A 21,077-nucleotide genomic window follows, 5' to 3' on the forward strand; every position below is an offset into this window, starting at 1 on the left:
CCAGAAACACTACAGAGGCCCCCATGTGGAATTATACTGAAAACCATAATTCATGCAAAATATAGTTCATGTTATACAGTGTTCCCAGTGCATCACTGGTGTAGACAGTGATGTCTGTTCTCTTCTGCAGCTGATGAGGTAGAACCCATGGCAGCCCAGCAGATGGAGGCAGCTATGAAGCTTAGTTCTTGAAATAGCCAAATCTAAGTTTAGGGTACAGAAGAACAAAGTCTGCTCTTTTTTTCAGGCCAAGAATTAATAATAATAGTAAATACTAAAGTGTACAATGTGCAAGGCACCATTCTAAATACTCTACATGAGTCAAGTCATCAAATTTTCACAGCCACATCATGAAGCAGTACTATTATTTATCCCTGTCTTAAAGTCACAAGAAGGATACAGGACCTCACACCAGGTCCACAGCAGGAATGTCTAGTTCCAGGATTGACATCTGGGCAGCTGACCCCAAAGTCTGTGTTCCCACCTATCACACTGTAATTTTCACAGGAGTCTGGTGTAGTTATGACCCACCTTTGATAATATGGTATTTGACCAAAACAAAGTATAAAATGGTAAATATCTTCCACAAGGAAGTCATTTTTTAGATTCAGTGCTTTTTCTGCGGTTCAAGTATGTAACTCAACACCATAAAAATGTATTGACACTGGAAAACATCCATATGTAATCTTATACATACTGCTTAAAAATACTGTAATGCTGTTAATGTAAACTCGACTCTATTAATTTATATTATAAGCAATGGCTGTTATAGACAAGAAGTGGGCTGGTAGAATGTACTGTGATCATCAGTGTTGGATAACATAACCGCCGTGGGCTGAGTGCCAAACAGCTCCAAGGCAGTTTGTGATCCAAATGGAGAGAAGGAGGGAGACCACACTTTCCATGTGTGTATTTTCAATATTCCTTGTTAGCCATGCCCTGGAATCATACACCGCCCTCCCCTACCACCTGCGGAGCCCCTGTCCTTCAAATCCCATCACACGGCCTGCGTACCAGGGCAGCAACCCAATCAGCGACATTTGGGCTGTCCATGCACTGCGGATCGTGGCTAAGTATCTGAAGAGGTACGTCACCCCAAAGGGAATAGAAATAGAACAGGAGGTCCACATTCTACCAGCACGTGAAACATGACGTGCCTGAGCCTGAAATATCCTGAGCAGGTCTGTTCACCAGAAAATTAGTCAGTGAATGTGCAGAAGCCCCAGACACCAGCAGCCTCTGGAGGGACCCAAGGGACAGGCAGGTGAAAACTGCCTTAAAAGGCAAAGGCTCCCAGGGGACAAAATAGGAGCCAAGCTAGGAGAAGGGGCAGTGTCCTTGGAGATTTGGCTCCCCAGGGCAGAAATGAGAACCACACTGGCAGATGTTGGCTATGCCCATACAGGCCCTGTCCAAAGACACACGTAGTCCATCCATTGAGTTAACTCACATGAACTAAAGTTAAGAAACAAATATAGACCAGGCACAATGACTCACACCAGTAATCCCAGCACTTTGAGAGGCCAAGGCAGGAGGATGACTTGAGGCCAGGAGTTTGGGGTCGCAGTTAGCCAGGAATGCACCACTGCACTCCAGACTGGGTGACTGAGAAAGACCCTGTCTCAATTAAAAAAAAAAAAAAAAAAAAGAGAGAGAGAGAAGAGGACAGGAGAGAAGAGGAGAGGTGAGGGGAGGGGAGAGGAGAGGGCTGTCCCAGAAGATATAAAAGGCAGAAAATGTAAACAGATTTCTAAGAGGTTGTGAAAGATTTATGAATATAAGTATATACCTACATGCATAGCCATAGGCTACAGGAGAGCAAATAGCAATCAGCTCCCGAGAGAGCAAAGATATGCTTAGGATAAAAGCTGATACCTAAAATATTAGTACACAGTCAAAGACAGACTCACTTTTATGTTTAAACATAATAGACAGAATGGTCGCAGGTACCGTAGGCCTAGACATGAGCACAGTGCTTTCTCTGGCCTTGAGCTAGAGGCTCCACTGACAGAGAAGCCTTGGAATTGCATTTTGTAGCAGAGCAGCAGGAAGGAACCCAATACTATTTCAGGTTTTTGGGAGATGCCCAGGACAGCACAGCAGCACTTGACTATGTATAAGCAGACACAGATCATGGGGAGCCAGTTTGTTTGACAGGGAGAGAAGCTTGGCGGAGGCACAGTGGTGGGAGATAAGGAGAGATGGACAGAAGAAAGTCTGAAAGCTCCATCATCTGCTACTTCACCTTGTCATTGGAGGAATAAAGAACTAACATGGAGTTTCAGAAAGGAGGCAGGAACACCCAACCATTGGACGTGAAAGGACCATTTCAAAGGAAAGGAGAAAAAAAGGCTGTGCATTTTTATTTCGCAACATGAACTTTTACACAAGGCAAAATTGCAAAGAAGCCCACATGAAAAGTAGGTTCCCTTGACAGTCTTCAGGCTTCCTCCCTGGGGCAAGGTTTTAGCAGCAAGTTCAGGAAGGCTGTGCACAATCAGAAAGGGGTCTTTGAGAATTTGCTTTTACAAAGTGGCACTGGGGACGCCCAGAGCAAGCCAAAGCTTATTCTACAATAACATCCACTTCCACAATAATGTTAGTATAGAGGTGCAGCAGCCACAGATACCAAGAGGCCCCGGTGGGTCCAATGGGAGACGGTGTCTCAGAGAGAAAGAACGCTGGCTGATAGGTAGCCCCGGGCGCCTGAGAATGTTTACATCCCTTCACAGGGCTGTCAACAGCACTGACAAATGAAGAAGAAGAATGAGTCTCAGGGCACCTTCCTGAAGTGGTCCTAGCCATCCAGGGACCAGTGCACTGCCTCCCCCGGCGCTTTTACATCACATGAGCAGCTGACAGCCTATTTATTATGCCTTTGCTGAAACAGTTGATCAGAAAATATGTTTCCCTTCAGTTTTCATTTAGAAGACAGGGCGTCATTTGAATAACTTGCCTAATTTTTCTTCCTACCAAGTAGCATTTCTTCCCCCCTACCCCAATATCTTTCGCTAAGGTGGCTCCTTATTCTGTAAGAAACACCAATGTTGATGTGTTATTGTTAGGTATTTATATCATTCGCAGGGCTGTCAGAAATCCTGATGATCTTGAAGCAAGGTCTCATATGCACTTGGCAAGTGCTTTTGCTGGCATTGGCTTTGGAAATGCTGGTGTTCATCTGTGGTGAGCAAATCTGAGATTTCATTTCTTTACTCAGCTATTGCTTTAAAAAAATTTTAATGTTTGTCATTCAGGACAGGTGGTAAAATTTAAATATGCTATAGAAGTAAGAAATTTAACTTTATGTTTCTAAATGTATTTTTTTCTTTTTTCTACCACCAGCTAAAGTATAAACCTAAATGTATTCTTTAATTGAATGTGGTTCCTAAACGTATTCTTTTATGTTCCTAAATGTATTCTTTTTTTTTCTTTCTTTTTTTTAATCACCAGCTAAAGTACAAATCTAAATGTATTGTTAAATTGAATGTGGTTTAATGGGTCATGGATTTAATAACATGTTTTTAAGGTATAATTCACTCATTTAAAATGTACAGAACAGTTTTTAATATATTCACAAAGTTATACAACCATCACCACAGTTAATTTTAGAACATCTTATCACTCCAAAAAGAATTCCCATACCTCTCAGCTGTGTCACCCACCAATTGTCCTTCCCCAATACTTAGCTACTATCAACTTACTTTCTTTTCTTTTCTTTTTTTGAGACATAGTCTCACTGTGTTGTCCAGGCTGGAGTACAATGGTACAATCTTGGCTCACTGCAACCTCCACCTCCCAGGTTAAAGCAATTTGCCTGTCTCAGCCTCCCAGTTAGCCAGGATTACAGATGTGCACCACCATGGCCAGCTAATTTTTTTATATTTTTTAAGTAGAGATGGGGTTTCACCATGTTGGCCAGGCTGATCTCGAACTCCTGACCTCAGGTGATCCACCCACCACTGCCACCCAAAGTGCTGGGATTACAGGTGTGAGCCACCACACCCGGCCTAATTTCTATCTCTGTAGACTTCCCCATTCTAGACATTTCATGTATGTGGAATCATAGAATATATGTGGTCCTTTGTGTCTAGCTTGTTTCTCACAGCACAGTGTTTCTAAGGTTCAGCCACATGTCAGTTCTTTATTTTTTTAATTATTGCCACATAATATTCCATTGTGTGGATATACCACATTTTATTTATCTATTCATAAGTTGATGGACATTTGGATTGTTACATTTTTGGGCTGTAATGAATAATGTTGCCAGTAGATTCATGCACAAACTTCTCTATGGACATAGGTTTTCCTTTCTCTTGTTATATATGTAGGAGCGGAATTGCTGGGTCATATGGTAATTCTGTGTTTAAATTTTGAGACACTGGCAGACTGTTTTCCATGGCATCTGTGCCGTTTTACATTCCCACCAGCAGTGGGTGAAGGTTCTGATTTCTCCACATACTCACCATGTGTTGTAGATTTTTTAAACTTAAATGTAGGATTTTTCTCCCAACCTCTCACAAAAAAAAGGGATCAGAATGCTTGTCAGTAGTCCAGAATTAATCTCTTTGATTGAAACTTTATTGATATGTTGCTTTTAAATTTGAAAACCAGTGAACTTTGAAAATTAAGAATAGGCCTTTGCTAGGGCGAGCACAGGGAATGCTCAGCCTCTGGTGATCTGCCACTGATGGGAACATAAATTGGCAACTTCCCAAAAGCAAGTGAACAAAATGTACCCAGAGCCTGAAAAATATTTATGCCGCTTGTCCCACCAATTCACTTCTAGGAAATCTAGCCTACAGAAATACTCATGGCTGGGTGCAGTGCTCACGCCTGGAATCCCAACACTTTGTGAGAGGCTGAGTTGGGTGGATCCCCTGAGTTGAGCCCAGGAATTCAAGACCAACCTGGACAGCATGGCGAAATCCCATCTCTAACAACAAAAAATACAAAAATTAGCCAGGTGTGGTGGTGTGTGCCTGCAGTCCCAGCTACTCAAACACCTGTAGTCCCAGCCACCCTGAGGCAAGAGGATCACTTAAACCAGGAAGGTAGAGGCAGCAGTGAGCCAGGATTGCACCACTCCAGCCTGAGTGACAGAACAAGACCCTGTCTCAAAGAAACCCAAATAAACAACAACAGCAACCAAAAAAACTGTAATATTTTTCTATTTGTTTATCTGTAGTTCAAGAGGACATAAAGAATTTTTCACTGAGCGTGCTGGCTGGATCCTTCCTCACTTGAGCCCAGGAAGTTGAGGCTACATTGAGCTATGATCACACCATTGCGCTTTAGCCGGGGTGACAGAGTGAGACACACCTTCTCTTAAAAAAAAGAAGAATTTTTCAGTAAAAGCAAAAAGCATGAATGCCTTTTCTTGAATATCAACTAAATCTAAACACATCCTTAAAGCAGAATTCAGGCAAAAGAAATCAGTCAAACCAGAATTAATTAACATAGCCTCTCAGGCCAGAATAGTCATTTCTGATTGGACTCCATGAGTATGTAACACTTGAAGGGGTCTGCCAGTTACTGGTGGGACAGATCACTGGTGGGTCAAGCTTGTACATCATCAAAGACAGCACACGTTGACTCACAAAATTTGCCCAACATCATCTGAGCACACACTGCCATGGAGTTGCCAGGGAAAAACAGAAAACACATGCCCAGAGCTTATTACAGAAACCTCAAAGTGAATTCCCGAGTCTCTGAGATCATAATATTAACTAATGGGTTTAGGGAGCTACTTCTGGATCAATACGTTTTAGTGTCATACAATTCTATGAGCACTTGAATTTGACCATTTGGAGCACCTGAATTTGTCCACTACATGTCCTAGAACGCATAATAAATCCCTACATCGAAGAAAGCCAAACATACCACTTTTGGAGGTAATAATACTGTCTAGAGACTGTGACAGGCACCCCCATAGGGTACCTTTCTATTGTTGACTTGAATTTCAATAACTGTATATCAACATAAGGATTTTCTTTCTTTTCTAGCCATGGAATGTCTTACCCAATTTCAGGTTTAGTGAAGACATATAAAGCAAAGGATTACAATGTGGATCACCCACTGGTGGTAAAATCATAAGAATAAATTCTTTAATTAAATATTATAATCCTCCCAATTTCCATAAGTGTATTTGCCAGTTCTTTCCTGATCAGAGTATGGGGTAAAGTAACTTAATATCTAGATTATGCAGGGAAGAACAGCTTTGCCATCTGCCAGTCACCGAGTTTCATTTCTCCCCAGCCCCATGGCCTTTCTGTGGTGCTCACATCCCCAGCAGTGTTCACCTTCACGGCTCAGATGTTTCCAGAGCGACACCTGGAGACGGCAGAAATACTGGGTATGAACCGTTACTCAAAATTCTGTGACCAGCCAGGCACGGTGGCTCCCACCTGTAATCCCAGCATTTTGGGAGGCCGAGGTGGGTGGATCACTTCAGTCCAGGAGTTCAAGACCAACCTGGGCAACATGGCAAAAACCCTTCTCTACAAAAAATTAGCCGGGCATGGTAATACAAGCCTATAGTCCCAGCTACTCGGGAGGCTGAGGTGGGAGAATCACCTGAGCCAGGAGGTTGAGGCTGCAGTGAGCCGTGACCATGCCACTGCACTCCAGCCTGGGAGACAGAGTGAGACTCTCTCTCAAATAAATAAATAAATAAATAAATAAATAAACAAACAATATTAATAATTAAATTTCAGGCTTGGCACATTGGTTCATACCTGTAATCCTTACACTTTGGGAGGCTGAGGCTGAGGCAGGATAGCTTAAGCCCAGAAGTTTGAGACAAGCCTGGGCAATGCAGTGAGACCCTGTTTCTTTAAAAATATCTTTTAAATAAAATATATTGATTAAAAATGTCAGTGACTTGACCAAAGCCCTGTATAACACTAAAATTCTGTCATTATTATGCTTCTGAGCATATTGAGACTGTTACATTTGTAGTAATACTGTTTCCTGTTTTCATCTCAAGGGAAAGTAGAATTATTTCTATATTTTTAATGTTATAAATGACTTTTGCTATGTTCAATAATAAAATGAATCTAAAGCAGGAAGCAAGAGTAAATTCGCAATTACAGAGAATCAAAACAACTAGAAACTTTTTTTCACCAAAGCCTGCAAAGCTCCTTATCAATTAGAAACTTTATAAAACTATCCTGAAAGAAGAGTCTGTTTGCCATACTGTAGAATAAAATAAATAATGTCAATAATAAGATATCCACAGTGCCTTCTGAATCTTACCAGAAATAAAATTATATTCAGGATAGCTTTCGTGGCAAGTAAAATGTTGGTGTTTTGCTAATACAAGAACTCTTTTAAGTAGACTTGAATAGTTTATTAACTTGCAAAACATCTTATTCCGCCACTTGTGTTTAGTTAGGGCAGGAAGGGAAAGGCTAAAAAGAAAACTTCATTATGCTCTCCGAGCTCAGCCGTTGGAGAGATTATTTCCAGGGAGGTAGGAAGGACCGCAGACATCCTCCTGCAGGAGCTCCCGCTGAGTCCCAGGTGCTGTGCTGGGAATGTTAATGACACAAGCCCAGGGCCACTGAGAGGGGCCAGGCGCTCCATTTCCCAGAGGGTGCTAGGGGGAAGCAGTGCAACTCTTCCAAGGATCTATGTCCCTTTTCCCTTTCGAACTGGAGGTGTTCAGCCATATGTTGGGACTCAGCTGCCTTTGTAAATATGCGAAGTGTGTAAATAAGTGGAGAGCTCAAATCATAGGCCACATTTATGGTAAATGGGAAAATCTTAGAGAACTTAAAGTTAACACTCCAGGCGACTGGCAACATTACTGACAAGGCAGTTTCTCTGTTAGACAAATTCCAGGCTGGAAGAACCCGTAGATTCTTCCTTCTTGAATGGGGAGTTTTAATGTTATCTAAACTTAGCTGTCCCACACTATGAAATATTTTGATTCTCCATGTCATCTTAGATTTTCTTAGCTTTAGACTGATGTATTCTTTTTCCTACCATGTCTTTTTTTTTTTTCTGTAAAACTTCATAGGAAAATGCAGAGGTTTCGATGGTGTGTTTTATGGCAGCATTCCCGGGAACATAAAAACTTCATAAACCTCGTATCATGTATCACCACTCCACCTAATCCATATTTTAGCTGCCGCTGGTTAATACAGACTGGTCTTGTCAGGCAAGGTTTACCTTTCATCCAGCTGCTCTCCCAGCCAGCCTTGTATCTGGTTCTATTCATACCTTTTCCTGGATTCCTAAGAGTTCTCACTGTCATGGAAGAGGAAGCTAAAAACTGATTTAATAATGTGCTTCAATATGGAGATGAAAGGAATCACGGTCTTCTTTTGAACAATACAAGAGAAAGTGGTCTTAGACTATGGCAGGGGGCATTTTGCATAGACTTCATATAACAGCACACTCTGTAGAGGGCTTTACTTCTTGGCAGTGAATGTGTTTGGCTAGAATACATGGGAATGCAAGGTGCTAAGGATTGTGAAATTAGTTCCCTTCCTCTGGGAACTTCCTCTGTCACCCTGCCTGAGGGAAGAACCCCTGCATGGCTTCTCCAGATTCCCATTTCCATGATTATGTGCATTATTTTTTTATTTTTATATACTCTCTCTCTCTCTCTCTCTCTCTATATATATATATATATATAATTTCTTTTTAAGTGGAGACAGGATCTCACTGTATTGCCCAGGCTGGTCTTGAACTCCTGGACTCAAATGTCCTCCTGCCTCAGCCTCCCAAAGTGCTGGGATTACAGATGTAAGCCACTAGGCCCTGCCTCTTAATTACTAGTCATGTAAAAATTCTGCCTTTATGAATCTTCTTCCCCTTCATCAATAACATTATTATCTACATATGAAATGCTGTTTTCTGAGAGCCTTCATGTTCTTGGTCCTGCCCAGCTGGTTTTATAATATTTGTCTAGAGGAACCTACCCTGCCCTTTGGCAACAGAATCTAAAATTAAAGTTTTTTTCAGCTATAGAGGAGAAAAATGTTCTTCCCTGTTCACACATAATACATTTTTGTCGTGCTTATTTTCTTCCTTTTTGGTGGTTAATTTTGGAGCTTCTGTACTTCTGTGAGCTTGTCTCACAGGGTGTTTGCAAAGGACGCGTCTTTTTCTAAGATGCTGCTGTGGGAAAAGACGTTGAACACATACACCTCTAGATGTCAGCAAATTCCAAGCCTTGAAATTACATAAGCTGTGTGTTCTTCAAATATTCATTCCTCCATCCCAGCATCAGCCAACTTTCTTGCCTCCTTCTGCACTTCTCTTCTTGTCTCTATTCCTCTCCTTCCCACCACACACGGGGCCAGCATGTAGGACGTGGCAGTCCTTCTGAAATGCCAGAGCTAAGTGAGCTCCCCCAGCCGGCTCCGGCAGTCCTGGGGAGCACGCGATGGCCCCGTGCCGGGCGGCAGGGAGACCCCGTGCGTGTGCGTGGAGTATTCACTGATCTGCTGACTGAACTCCACCCAGAGCCCGTTTCTTCCTCTCTCCCTACAGTCAGCGCTTTATGTCTTCTAGGAGCTGACACCCGCACTGCCAGGATCCAAGACGCAGGGCCGGTGTTGGCAGACACGCTCCGGAAATTCTTATTCGATCTGGATGTTGATGATGGCCTAGCAGCCGTTGGTTACTCCAAAGCTGATATCCCCGCGCTAGTGAAAGGAACGCTGCCCCAGGTAAGAGACTCGCACGCTCCTCACTCCCCGCCAAGGAGCCCCGCGCCTCCAGAAAGACACGCTCCGTTGGTGGCGGGCCAGCGGGGATGGAAGCCGGGGTCCGCGGTGGTTCTCGAGTCGCCTCCACAGCAGGCAGCGGTTCTTTCCCTTCCCGTCGGGACAGGGCCAGGCCCTCGCCTTTCGGTTCATCCGTAGAGCTGTAGCCGAGATGAGGCTTTTATGAAAATTTCCATGAAGGGATGGATCCTTTATGAAAACTCAAGGCTAAAACAACCAAACGTATCTTGAGCTATGGCAGAAGTTTGCTTTTCTCCATTTCTGTTCTTTGAAGGGCTTCTATAAAACTATGTGAAGCTGTTCCAAAAGGACAACCAATATTATTTCCCATTGTAAAAGAATTACAGATCTCTACTATTTTGTGAAGAATAGGCATGGCCTTTAAATTAACAGTCACCAAGTGGCTTCCGATGAATGTGGGAGATTGTATACTTGATACATACCTGTGTCACTATGGGCCTGATTTCATTTCTTAAATATTGCTGAAGACTGTAAATGGAGCTGCATACCTAATTCGGTGGGATCATACTGGGTGTAGAGATTGCTCTTCTGAGGCTCTCATGAAGAGCGCTGACCTCTCAGCGGACCTCTCTTGAGCTAGCATATCAGCTCCTAATAGGCCAAGGTCTTGTTCATTGCAATTCATGATAAAGCAGAGAGCTCGGAGCATGAGCACTTGGTTGGCGGACCACACCATGCTCGGCATGCCCACAATGCTCCCTGAGTCCTCCTGGCCAAAATGGGAAAGGCAGAGGTCACCTCAGTGCTATGAGGGTATGAGGATAAGGCTCTTCGGCCCCATGCTAAGGCGTTCGTGGATCTCTTCCTGACCATGGAACAGAGTTAGCAGCCGGAAAGTCCATTCACACAGCAGCCCGCTTGCCACAAGTGGTGGTGCTTTTCTCTTACCCAACTTCAGGTAGGCAAGGGCCTCAAACTAGCTTCTTCCTCCCCACTTTGTTAGTGTTTAGAATGTTGACAACCTCACCACTCACGTAAGATAGTATTTGTCTAGATTGGGGTCATCGACTTATGTGTCCACAGGAGGCAGGTAGAGAATAGCAGTGAACAGTGTCATGTAAAGCATTAGGGAGTGGTGGGGACTTTGGTGAGCCAGAAAGCTCGTGACCCATCTATTTGGGTGAGCAGCTGTTCAGCTACAGCTTGTCATCATCAAGCAGAAATTCAGGTCCCAGTGTCGGTGGAACTTCCAGCTCTCAAGAAAAATCAGCAATCTGGATGTTTGTGTTGAATTCCCTGGTTTCTTTCTTTTTTTTTTTTTTTTTTTTTTTGAGACGGAGTTTCGCTCTTGTTACCCAGGCTGGAGTGCAATGGCGCGATCTCGGCTCACCACAACCTCCGCCTCCTGAGTTCAGGCAATTCTCCCACCTCAGCCTCCTGAGTAGCTGGGATTACAGGCACGCACCACCATGCCCGGCTAATTTTTTGTATATTTAGTAGAGATGGGGTTTCACCATGTTGACCAGGATGGTCTCGATCTCTTGACCTCGTGATCCATCCGCCTCGGCCTCCCAAAGTGCTGGGATTATAGGCTTGAGCCACTGCGCCCAGCTGAATTCCCCGGTTTCTAATGCACAAATGAAACCTAGTCCATGAGCCACCAGTTTCCCTGATTTAGATTCAGACTAAGTGAATTCAGTTGCATCTAGAAATAGAAATGAACAACAAACAGAGGAGTCTCACAGTATAGCAGAGACCTGGGCTAACCCACAAACCTTTAATTCTAAACCATAAGTCCAAGGGTCCAAATTGCCAAAAAAATAGGACTCTCTAAGGCCCTCACAGTTATTTTATCCAAACCTACAAGCCTGCAAGTTCTGTGAGGGCAGGAATCTGTCTGCTTTGCTCATTCTTTTTCCATTGCACCTAGCACAGGCTAGTAAACATGTTAAATGAACACATACCTGCATTCCTCTCCTCCTAAATCCTCTGTCTAGGTAAGCTTTAATGGCTGTCTGGGGATAACTTTTTGAAAAGTTTCCTTAGACTGACTAGGACTCAACCAAACACTGGGGAGCCATGAAAGTTCATCTGGGGAAACCCTAGGTTAAGTGGTGATACTGATTTTTTCCGGGGGAGAAGGACAAGGCTGGAGTGCAGTAGCATAATCACAGCCCACCACAGCCTTCACCTCCCAGGCTCAAATGATCCTCTGGACTCAGCCTCCTGAGTAGCCAGGACTATAGGTTTGTACCACCATACCCAGCTAATTTTTTAACTTTTTGTAAGATGAGGTCCCACTGTGTCACCCAGGCTGGTCTTGAACTCCTGAGCTCAAGTAATCCTCCTGCCTTCGCTTCCCAAAGTGCTAGGATTACAGACATGAGCCACAGTGCCTAGCAATCACTGCAATTTTAATGTAGCCTCTGGCTTTATGGCATGGTCCCAGTGACACTGCCCACCCTGCAAGGGGCCCTCCAAAAGGTTCTGCTTATTTAGTCAAGGAAAGTGTTCAGGAAAATGTGTTTGTCCACCTCCAAGAATGGTATCCATGATTTTCAGATGAAACTGTCTGATATCCTTGGCCATTTGATTGCTGGTGGCAAGGCATCTTTCAGCCATCAGTACACACTGACAAGTGTTTACTTATTCTAATTCTACCGCGGTCAGACTGTCACTTTCTTTTTCTTTTTCTTTTTCTTTTTTTTTTTTTTTTTTTTTTTGAGACAAAGTTTTGCTCTTGTTGCCCAGGCTGGAGTGCAGTGCTGAAATCTTGGCTCACTACAACCTTTGCCTCCCAGGTTCAAGCGATTCTCCTGCCTCAACCTCCCAAGTAGCTGCAATTATAGACACACACCACTATGCCTAATTTTTGTATTTTTAGTGGAGATGGGGTTTCACCATGTTAGCCAGGCTGATCTTGAACTCCTGAACTCAGGTGACCCACCCTTCTTGGCCTCCCAAAGTGCTGGGATTACAGGTGCAAGCCACCATGCCCCGCCCAGACTGTCACTTTCCAAAGCTATTCCACATAGCAGCAGATCCAGCCTAACATTTGAGACCATTAAAATAGCACTAAATTAACACTAAAATGGCAAATTAATTAGGTATCACTCTGAATGCCTCAGTGTACATGCGATATGGGGAAATCACAAATAGCAAAACCTTAATTGGACAAAGCAAATTTCTTAGTTTCACAGAAGATGGGAGGTAAATGGAATCTTTTGGATAAAAGCTGTATCTTAAAGTGGGAAGTCAGATTTTCCTCAAGGTGTATTCACAAAGCACCCCAGGGTGTCTGCTGCGTTTTTTCCTCTGAGCATGTTTTCATGATTCATAGTTACTTTTAATTATGTAGTTGAGATATGTATATATTCAAAACTTGATAGGACTTTGGGAGGAATCTTAGAAATAAGCTTGTCCATTTTGCAGATGAATAACTACTACGGAATTTTTGTTCTATGTTTGACAGCAGTGACTGTTTTACAGGAATGCTGTGGCCACTTCAGAGTTTTACATATGCAGTAAACTAATCTTCACTTAGTATCTCCATGATTTAAGGTAGTGAGAAGAGTATACCAGCTCCTGCAAAGAACATCACCAGAAAGGTTGTTCAATGTAGTTAACATTTGATGAAGGTTCTTTTGTGTTCAGCAGCGAGGGACTGGTTTTTCTCTGGAAGGAACAACCAGGCCAGTATTCTTGACCAAACACAGCCTATACAGGTGGCAGCTAATAGCAGCCCTGTGTACAGAGGCTTTCAACTGCCATAACCAGGCTGCAAGGGGAGCAGGCAAGAATATATTAATCTTCGAAGCTGGATTTCTGCAACCCCTGGAAAGAAACATTTACATTTCAAATCAAAACATTTCATTACTGAGGAGCACTGTCTACTCAGATGAGCACTTCCACTCCCTGATAGACAGGCCAGCTGAAATCCTGTTATTTTATGAATGTGCTAAAAGTAGAAGTCTGAATTTATTTCGGCGCCCATGTGAATCAGTTGTCCTTCAGTCTTACATGCCTATAAATAATAGCACATCATTGCTTAACACATCTTAACACTGAGAGTTTAGCTTTTATATGGCAGAGCTGATATGTGTAGGGACATAACACAAACTTTATGTCCTGGTCCTGTTTAACCAATCACTGGAGGCCAGAAACGTGAAACAGAAACTCAGCTCAGACTTAGCCTCAGGTACCTCTAAGAGCCCTGCACTGCTCTATCAACGATAAACAGGATCATGGCAAGGGCCTTTGAGCTCATCAGATAAGACTCTTTCCCATTAGGAACAGAGTAACTTGCTATCATCTGCAGTTATAGCAAACACCGAATTTCAGTTCTTGACCCTGCCTCAAACATATACATAACAAGACCCTCTGCCTTGCTATGGATTTCCAAAATTCCTTAGGGCCTCTTAAAAATCTGTTGGGATGTGAAACTTTGTCTTTGCCTCACCCATACTCATCAGCATTGTCCCCACCCTTCTCTCATCTGTCCCTCTATCCTTCCTTCCTTCTTTAACGTATCTTTGAAATTGTGGTAAAATATGTATACAAAAATTTACCATTTTAACCATTTTTCAGTGTACAATTCCATGCCATTAAATACATTCACAATGCTGTGCAACCATCACCGCTATCCATTTTGAGAACTTTTTTTTTTATCATGCCAAACAAGTGGTATGTTTGTTAAACATGAACTCCCCATTTTTGCCTTCCCCCAGCCCCTAGGAACCTCTGTCCTACTTTTGGTCTCTATGATTGTGCCTATCCTAGGTACCTCATGTAAGTGGAATTATACAATATTTGTCCTTTTGTGACTGCACAGCACCTTTAGCATTCATCCACGTTGCAGCATGTGTCAGAATGTTATTCCTTTTTTATAGCTGAATAATATTCCAGTGTATGGATATACTACATTTTAATTATACATTTATCTAATGATAGACACTTGGATTGTCTCCACCTTTTGACTGTTATGAATAATGCTGCTATGAATGTTGGTGTACATGTATCTATTTGAGTCCCTGTTTTCAATTTTTTTGGGTATATGCCTAGGAGTAGGATTGTTGGATCATATAGTCACTCTATGTTTAACTTTTTGAGGAACTGCTAAACTGTTTTCTATAGTGGCTGCACTATTTTACATTTCCATTAACACTACACCAGGGCTTCAATTTCTTCACATTCTCACCAACACTTGTTATTTATCTGTCTGTGTGTGTGTGTGTGTGTGTGTGTGTGTGTGTGTAATAGCCATTCTAATGGTGTGAAGTGGTATCTTATTGAGGTTTTGATTTACATTTTCCTGATGACTAAGGATGTTGAGCGTATTTTCATGTGCTTATTGGCTATTTATATTTTTTATTTGGAGAAGTAACTATACAAGTCCAATGCCCATTTTTGAATTGAGCTGTTTGAGGTTTTTTGTTGGTGAGTTGCAAGAATAATTTTTATATTCTTGATATTAATCCCTTATCAGATATATGATTTGCAATTGTTTTTAAGTTTTGTAAGTTGTATTTTCACTTTCTTGACAATATCCTTTGACCTACAAAAGTTTTAAATTTTTATTCAGTCCAGTTTATCTTTTTCTTTTGTTTCCTGTGCCTTTTTTTTTTTTTTTTTTTTTTTTTTTTTTTTTTTTTTTTGAGATAGAGTCTTGCTTTGTTGCCCAGGCTGGAGTGCAGTGGTGCAATCTTGGCTCACTGCGACCTCCACTTCCTGGGTTCAAGTGATTCTTCTCCTTCAGCCTCCTGAGTAGCTGGGATTACAGGCATGAGCCACCACACCCAGCTAAATTTTTTTTGTATTTTTAGCAGAGACAGGGTTTCGCCATGTTGGCCAGGCTAGTCTCGAACTCCTGACCTCAAGTGATCCACCTGCTTTGGCCTCCCAAAGTGCTGAGATCACAGGATTGAGCCACTGTGCTGGGGATCCCTGTGCTTCTGATTTTATATCGAAGAAATCATTACTAAATCCAGCAGAATGAAGATTTTTCCCTAATTATTCTTCTAAGAGTTTTAGGGTTCTAATTCTTACGTTTAGGTTTTTAATTCATTTTGAGTTAATTTTTTAAAATACATTCATTTTTCTTTTCATTCCTTTTACCTGACAAATAGTGATTGAGTTCCTACTGTATACCATGCATTGTATGGTATACTAAGAGAGGAAAATAAATTTTCTCCCTTGTGAAGCTTACCTTCTAATAAGGGGCAGCAGTGAACCTCTATAAATAAGGTATAAATGAAATCATTTCAGATAATGATTAGTACGTGAAGGAAAACCTGCATAATGAGTAGAGAGTGATCACATGGGGAAAGTGTGGAGGGAACTCCAGCCAGAGTGTTGGGAAGGTGCATGATGATAGGGTAATGCCTTCCCCGCAGAGGGGAAGGCCCTGAGGCAGGGTCAAGGTTTGCATGTTCAAGGAACTTAAAAGGGATGCTGGGACTAAGTGAGTCTTCAGAGATGGGAGGGAAAACAGAGCCAAACGAAGATAACCTTAGAGACCATGTTTCTGTTGTAATTGCCGCAGAAATTTATCTGAGAGCATTAAGCACAGGAATGGTAGGATTCAGTTTATACTGAAAAAAAAAAATCACTTTGGCTGCTGTGGGTAAAATGACCTCTGGGGGACAAGAGTGCAGCAAAAGTGGAAACAGACCCTTTAGGAAGCATTTCAAGCTGGACAGGCGAGTGGTAGCAGTGCCCTGGATTCCAGTTGCAATACCACAGGAAGTGAGAAGTACTCCGACTGGGGCTTCGTTTTGGAGGTAGGACTGACAGCCTTGCTGATGAGTTGAACTTGCAGAGCAAGGGAAAGGGGAATCAAAACTGAAGGGTTTTGCCTGAGCTACTAGGTGTCATTCCTGAGATGAGAAAATGAGAGGAGTGGTGGGGTGGGGGATTCAGAGTTCTATCTTGTATATATGAGCTTTGAGATGCCAGTATCCCCCTCCCCACCATCCTCACTAATTCAGCAGAAAACTGTTGAGCATCTGCTTACTGTGTCAAGCCCTCTGGTAGATGCAGGGCAGAGAGCAGTGCACGCAGCTGCGCCCCTGGCCTCACAGCCTTCCCTTCCACCAACTGCACTCCCAAACATGTGCCAGCAACAGAAAACACATCCAGAGACCCATGAAAATGGAACTTCAATATGGACATTCCTCAGTTTCATGCAGGCCCCAGGGGAGTCATCACTGTACCTTTTAGCCCCTGTCCCCGAGAAGCTACTGACCAGAGTATAAATAGCAGTAGGATATGCTGGGTGTCTTTGCTGAATTGACTCAATAATCATTGGAGAAATTAACAAATCACTGGATTTTCTTGGGAATGTAGTGGTAAAACCTTAGTTAATAGGGGGGAAAAAAAGGAGTCACTTGTTGCACACAGGCTGAAAGTTAATGTTCTACTGAAGACCTTTTGAATACACCTTAAGTCCAGGTTGCAAGATTTATGTTCTCAGGTGTCGGGATGACCCAGTTCTCTCTTCCTTCACTGTGCCCAGGACAGAGGTCTGTGTGTACAGAGAAGCTGGCCAAGGTTGTTGACTGACCTACCTGGTCATGATAGGGGTGTTTCTCCCAAGGTTTGTTGGGGCAGAAGGCTGTTCCCAGGGCCTAAGGAAAGGGGAAGTGGCTTTTCAAAGCTCTGTGGGAAAAGAGGTATTATATGATAAACCTCTGAGTTGGGGATCAACTCATATGAAGTATATAAGAATATCATTTTTAAAGATATTGCGTCTATCAAGTCATTGATTCTTAGGACCAAGTTAATTTCCGTAACTTTGTAGCTTTTGAAAACTGTCTTTTCAAAACCTTGGGTAACTCCTTTCATTTACTGTTTCAGGAAAGGGTCACCAAGCTTGCACCCCGTCCCCAGTCAGAAGAGGATCTGACTGCTCTGTTTGAAGCTTCAATGAAACTGTATTAATTGTCATTTTAACTGCAAGAATTACCACTGGCCACTGTAGTGCTGAGAGCTTATCTAGCTAAGGCTTTGTCTTTTCGTCTTTGCACATAACTTACCTGTTACCAGTATGGGAGAGATATAAATTTATCTTGCAAGAAATTCCCTGAGCTCAGAGTCCAGTTCCTTCCATAAAACAGGCTGGACAAATGACCACCGTGTTAGACCCCCAGGCTAGACTTCAGGGGTCAGTATTCCTGTCCCAGACCCCACAGAATACTCTGCCCCAGCCCCATGTAGCAAATGAACAAAAACTCAGTATCTACCAAAAGTGTAAATTATATTTCTTATGCCTAGTAACTCACTGCATGTCTAGAAATTTATCTGATAGAAACACTAGCACCAGTACATACAGAAGCATGACGAGAATGTTTATGGCAGCGCTTTTCTAGTAATAAAAAATTTGAAACAACCTTAAGCATTCATTATTGGTATATAGATCATTTATGGTATACTAGACAGTGGAATACTATGGTACTGTTAATAAAGATGAAGTAAAGCTCTTGGAAATGTGTCCATCATATACTGGGAAGTTGGCAGACAGCGAGCTACCAAATAATTATATATTAGTATGATCCGATTTTTACTTTTTCAATTATACATAAACATATATCTACATATACATACAAAAGAAAGATGCACATAAAAATGTTAAAAGTTATCACTGGAGAAATGGAATTTGGGGTATGGAGAATTAAGAGAAAATGTTCACTTTATTTTATTTATTTATTTATTATTTATTTTTTAATGGAATCTTGCTCTGTCACCCAGGATGGAGTACAAAGGTGCGATCTCAGCTCACTGCAACCTCAACCTCCTGGGTTCAAGTGAGTCTCCTGCCTCAGCCTCCCAAGTACCTGGGAGTACAAGGGCCCCACCACCATGCCTGGCTAAGTTTTGTATTTTTAGTAGAGACGGTGTTTCACCATGTTGGCTAGGCAGGTCTCAAATACCTGACCTCAAGCAATTCTCCTGCCTCAGCCTTCCAAAGTGCTGGTATTACAGATGTGAGTCGCCATGCCCAGCCTATTTATTTTTTGAGATAGGGTCTTACTCCTATTGCCCAGGCTGGAGTGTAGTGGTACAATCACGGCACACTGCAGCCTCCACTTCCTGGGCTCAAGTGATCCTCCCACCTCAACCTGTCGAGTAGCTGGGACTACAGGCATGCACCACCATGCCTGGCTTATTTATTTATTTATTTATTTATTTATTTATGTGGTTTTTTTGTAGAGATGGTGTGTCACCATGTTGCCCAGGCTGGTTTCAAACTCCTGAGGTCAAGTGATCCACCCACCTCGGCCTTCCAAACTGCTGGGATTACAGTCATGAGCCACCAAGCCCAGCCTCATTTTTTATTTTATAAACTTCTGTATTGTTTAGATTTGTTACAAGTATATATATTACTTTTCTAATTTTTACAAAAGGGGAAGGAAAGGAAAGAAAATGTCATTTTAATGTTTTAGGTCAGATTTATTTTATAAAAATCCTGGTAACATCTTTAAAAGGTAAAAACAAATCCATAAGGGCGAAATATTAGAGACTCTGGTGAATAAATTGTTCTTAAAAAAAAAAAAGTAACATCCTGCATAGTTATTTCCTCTGGAAAAATGTTTCTGGTTCTCTGAATACATTAATTTGAAAGGAAGCAGTTTTGTAGGTTCTAGATTACAGTCTTGCAAATGGATTCTGAGTAGTGCGATAATCTTCCTCCCTTTTATTACCAAGCTACAGAAACCTGGAGAGCTCATTTTTCCTTTCAAAAGTTAATCCACTGAGGTTTTCCTGCCCAAGCTTTGGCGGTATAGATCTCAGAGTACTTGCAGATTTACTCACATTTTAACTTGAATTAAAATTTTAATCTTATAAATAATATAATTACATCAGGATTCTTTTTTAAAACAGATGAGAAAAGCATTACTGTGCCATTCAACTTGCCTAGGCCACTTGATCTCCACAAAGGTCTTTATTTTGTTGAGATTTTAAACAAATGTTTATCGGGGGTTTTCTCTAACTATGAACATAAAATACATTCAGTACCAAAAACTGTTAATACAAAAGTAAACACAAAAGAAAATCATTGTTCATATTATACCACCCAAAAAATAGCTACATAAAAATTTTGTATGTTATTCCAGTAATTTTGTACGCATAAATATATGTTGTATAAACAGCTATATATGTATAATTTTTTTTACTTAGAAATGGTATCGTTAAGGGGTAATTTTAGTTCCTACGAAACATTCAGATTTTTTACACTAAGTGCCCAAAGTGTAGGCTTAAGATGGTACCAATAAAATTTCAGCTATACCTTGCAGATCATAGCTAGCTAAAATTTCTTCCAGCTCTTCAGGAGAATCCTGGAGATGAGAGCAGAAGCCATGCAGAGCTAAACTCTGCCAATCTGAGATTCTTCAGGGAACTTAAGTAAAAGTTGTTAATGAGAGTCTCAAAGTATATTTAGCATGGAAAAATCTTATATGTATACACACACACATGTATTTTTCCCTCATCATCACCACCTCAGAAGCAGTCCAGTTAAGTTTGAGAATGCTTATATTATTCAATGTGATATGACATTATTAGAAAAACATTAGACTGAAGTTCAAGGGCCCTGGATTTTGTTTCAGTTTGTCCGAGTCTTACTTCGTTCAACCAAGGCCTCTTCCAGCTTGAAAAATGCTATGAGGCCAGGCGCAGTGGAGGTTGAGGTGGGTGGATTGCTTGACTCCCGGAGTGTGAGACCAGCCTGGGCAGCGTGGTGAAACTCCATCTCTACAAAAAATACAAAAATTAGCTGGGTTTGGTTGTACATGCCTGTAGTCCTAGCTGCTGGGGAAGCTGAGGCATGAGAATCACTTGAACCTGGGAGGTGGAGGTTGCAGTGAACCCAAATCACATCACTGTACTCTATCCTGGGCAACAGAGCAAGACTCTGCCTCAAAAAAAAAAAAAAAGAAAGAAAGAAAAGAAAAAAGGAAGGAAGGAAGGAGAGAGAGAGAGAGAGAGAGAGAGAGAGAGAGAGAGAAAGCAAAGAAAGAAAGAGAAAATGCTATGACTAGGTTTTATGTATTACCTGGGTGATAGAGCAAGACTCTGTCAAAAAAAAAAAAAAAGGAAAGAAAGAAAGAAGGAAAAAAAAAGACAAGGAAGGAAAGAGAGAAAGAAAAAAGGAAAGAAAAAAGAAAAGAAAAGAAAGAAAGAAAGAAAGAAGAAAGAAAGAAAATGCTATGACTAGGTTTTATGTATTATCTGGCCCTTAATGTGAGATTCTGAATTGGGAGAATTTGGTAAAATAATCTGAGATGCAAATATGCATTCTAACCCTCTCTCTCTCAAATGTTCAATGCCTTTGCTAACAGTAGCCAGACGTCTAAATGTGACTCACCAAGATAAGTGTTTGGT

The 21,077-nt window shown here is 41.8% G+C and overlaps 1 protein-coding gene across 6 annotated transcripts in view; it reads left to right on the forward strand.

The window, feature by feature from the left end:
• ADHFE1 (alcohol dehydrogenase iron containing 1) overlaps nt 1-18,084 on the forward strand; it is a 37,136-nt gene extending 19,052 nt beyond the window's left edge. For 4 of the 6 annotated variants that reach the window (XM_003942886.4, XM_003942887.4, XM_010330722.3 and 1 more), the window contains 6 exons: nt 933-1,085; nt 3,085-3,183; nt 6,003-6,081; nt 6,256-6,352; nt 9,523-9,680; nt 17,553-18,084. In XM_003942886.4, the coding sequence (XP_003942935.1) occupies nt 933-1,085; nt 3,085-3,183; nt 6,003-6,081; nt 6,256-6,352; nt 9,523-9,680; nt 17,553-17,636 (670 nt within the window). In that variant the 3' untranslated portion in view covers nt 17,637-18,084. Of the gene's footprint in view, nt 1-932; nt 1,086-3,084; nt 3,184-6,002; nt 6,082-6,255; nt 6,353-9,522; nt 9,681-14,425; nt 14,487-17,552 lie in introns of all 6 variants that reach the window. The other 2 variants (XM_074386708.1, XM_010330720.3) reach the window with 2 other exon arrangements.
• Nucleotides 18,085-21,077: the final 2,993 nt, after the last annotated feature.

This window comes from Saimiri boliviensis, chromosome 15 (assembly GCF_048565385.1).
Source record: "Saimiri boliviensis isolate mSaiBol1 chromosome 15, mSaiBol1.pri, whole genome shotgun sequence".
NCBI lineage: Eukaryota > Metazoa > Chordata > Mammalia > Primates > Cebidae > Saimiri > Saimiri boliviensis.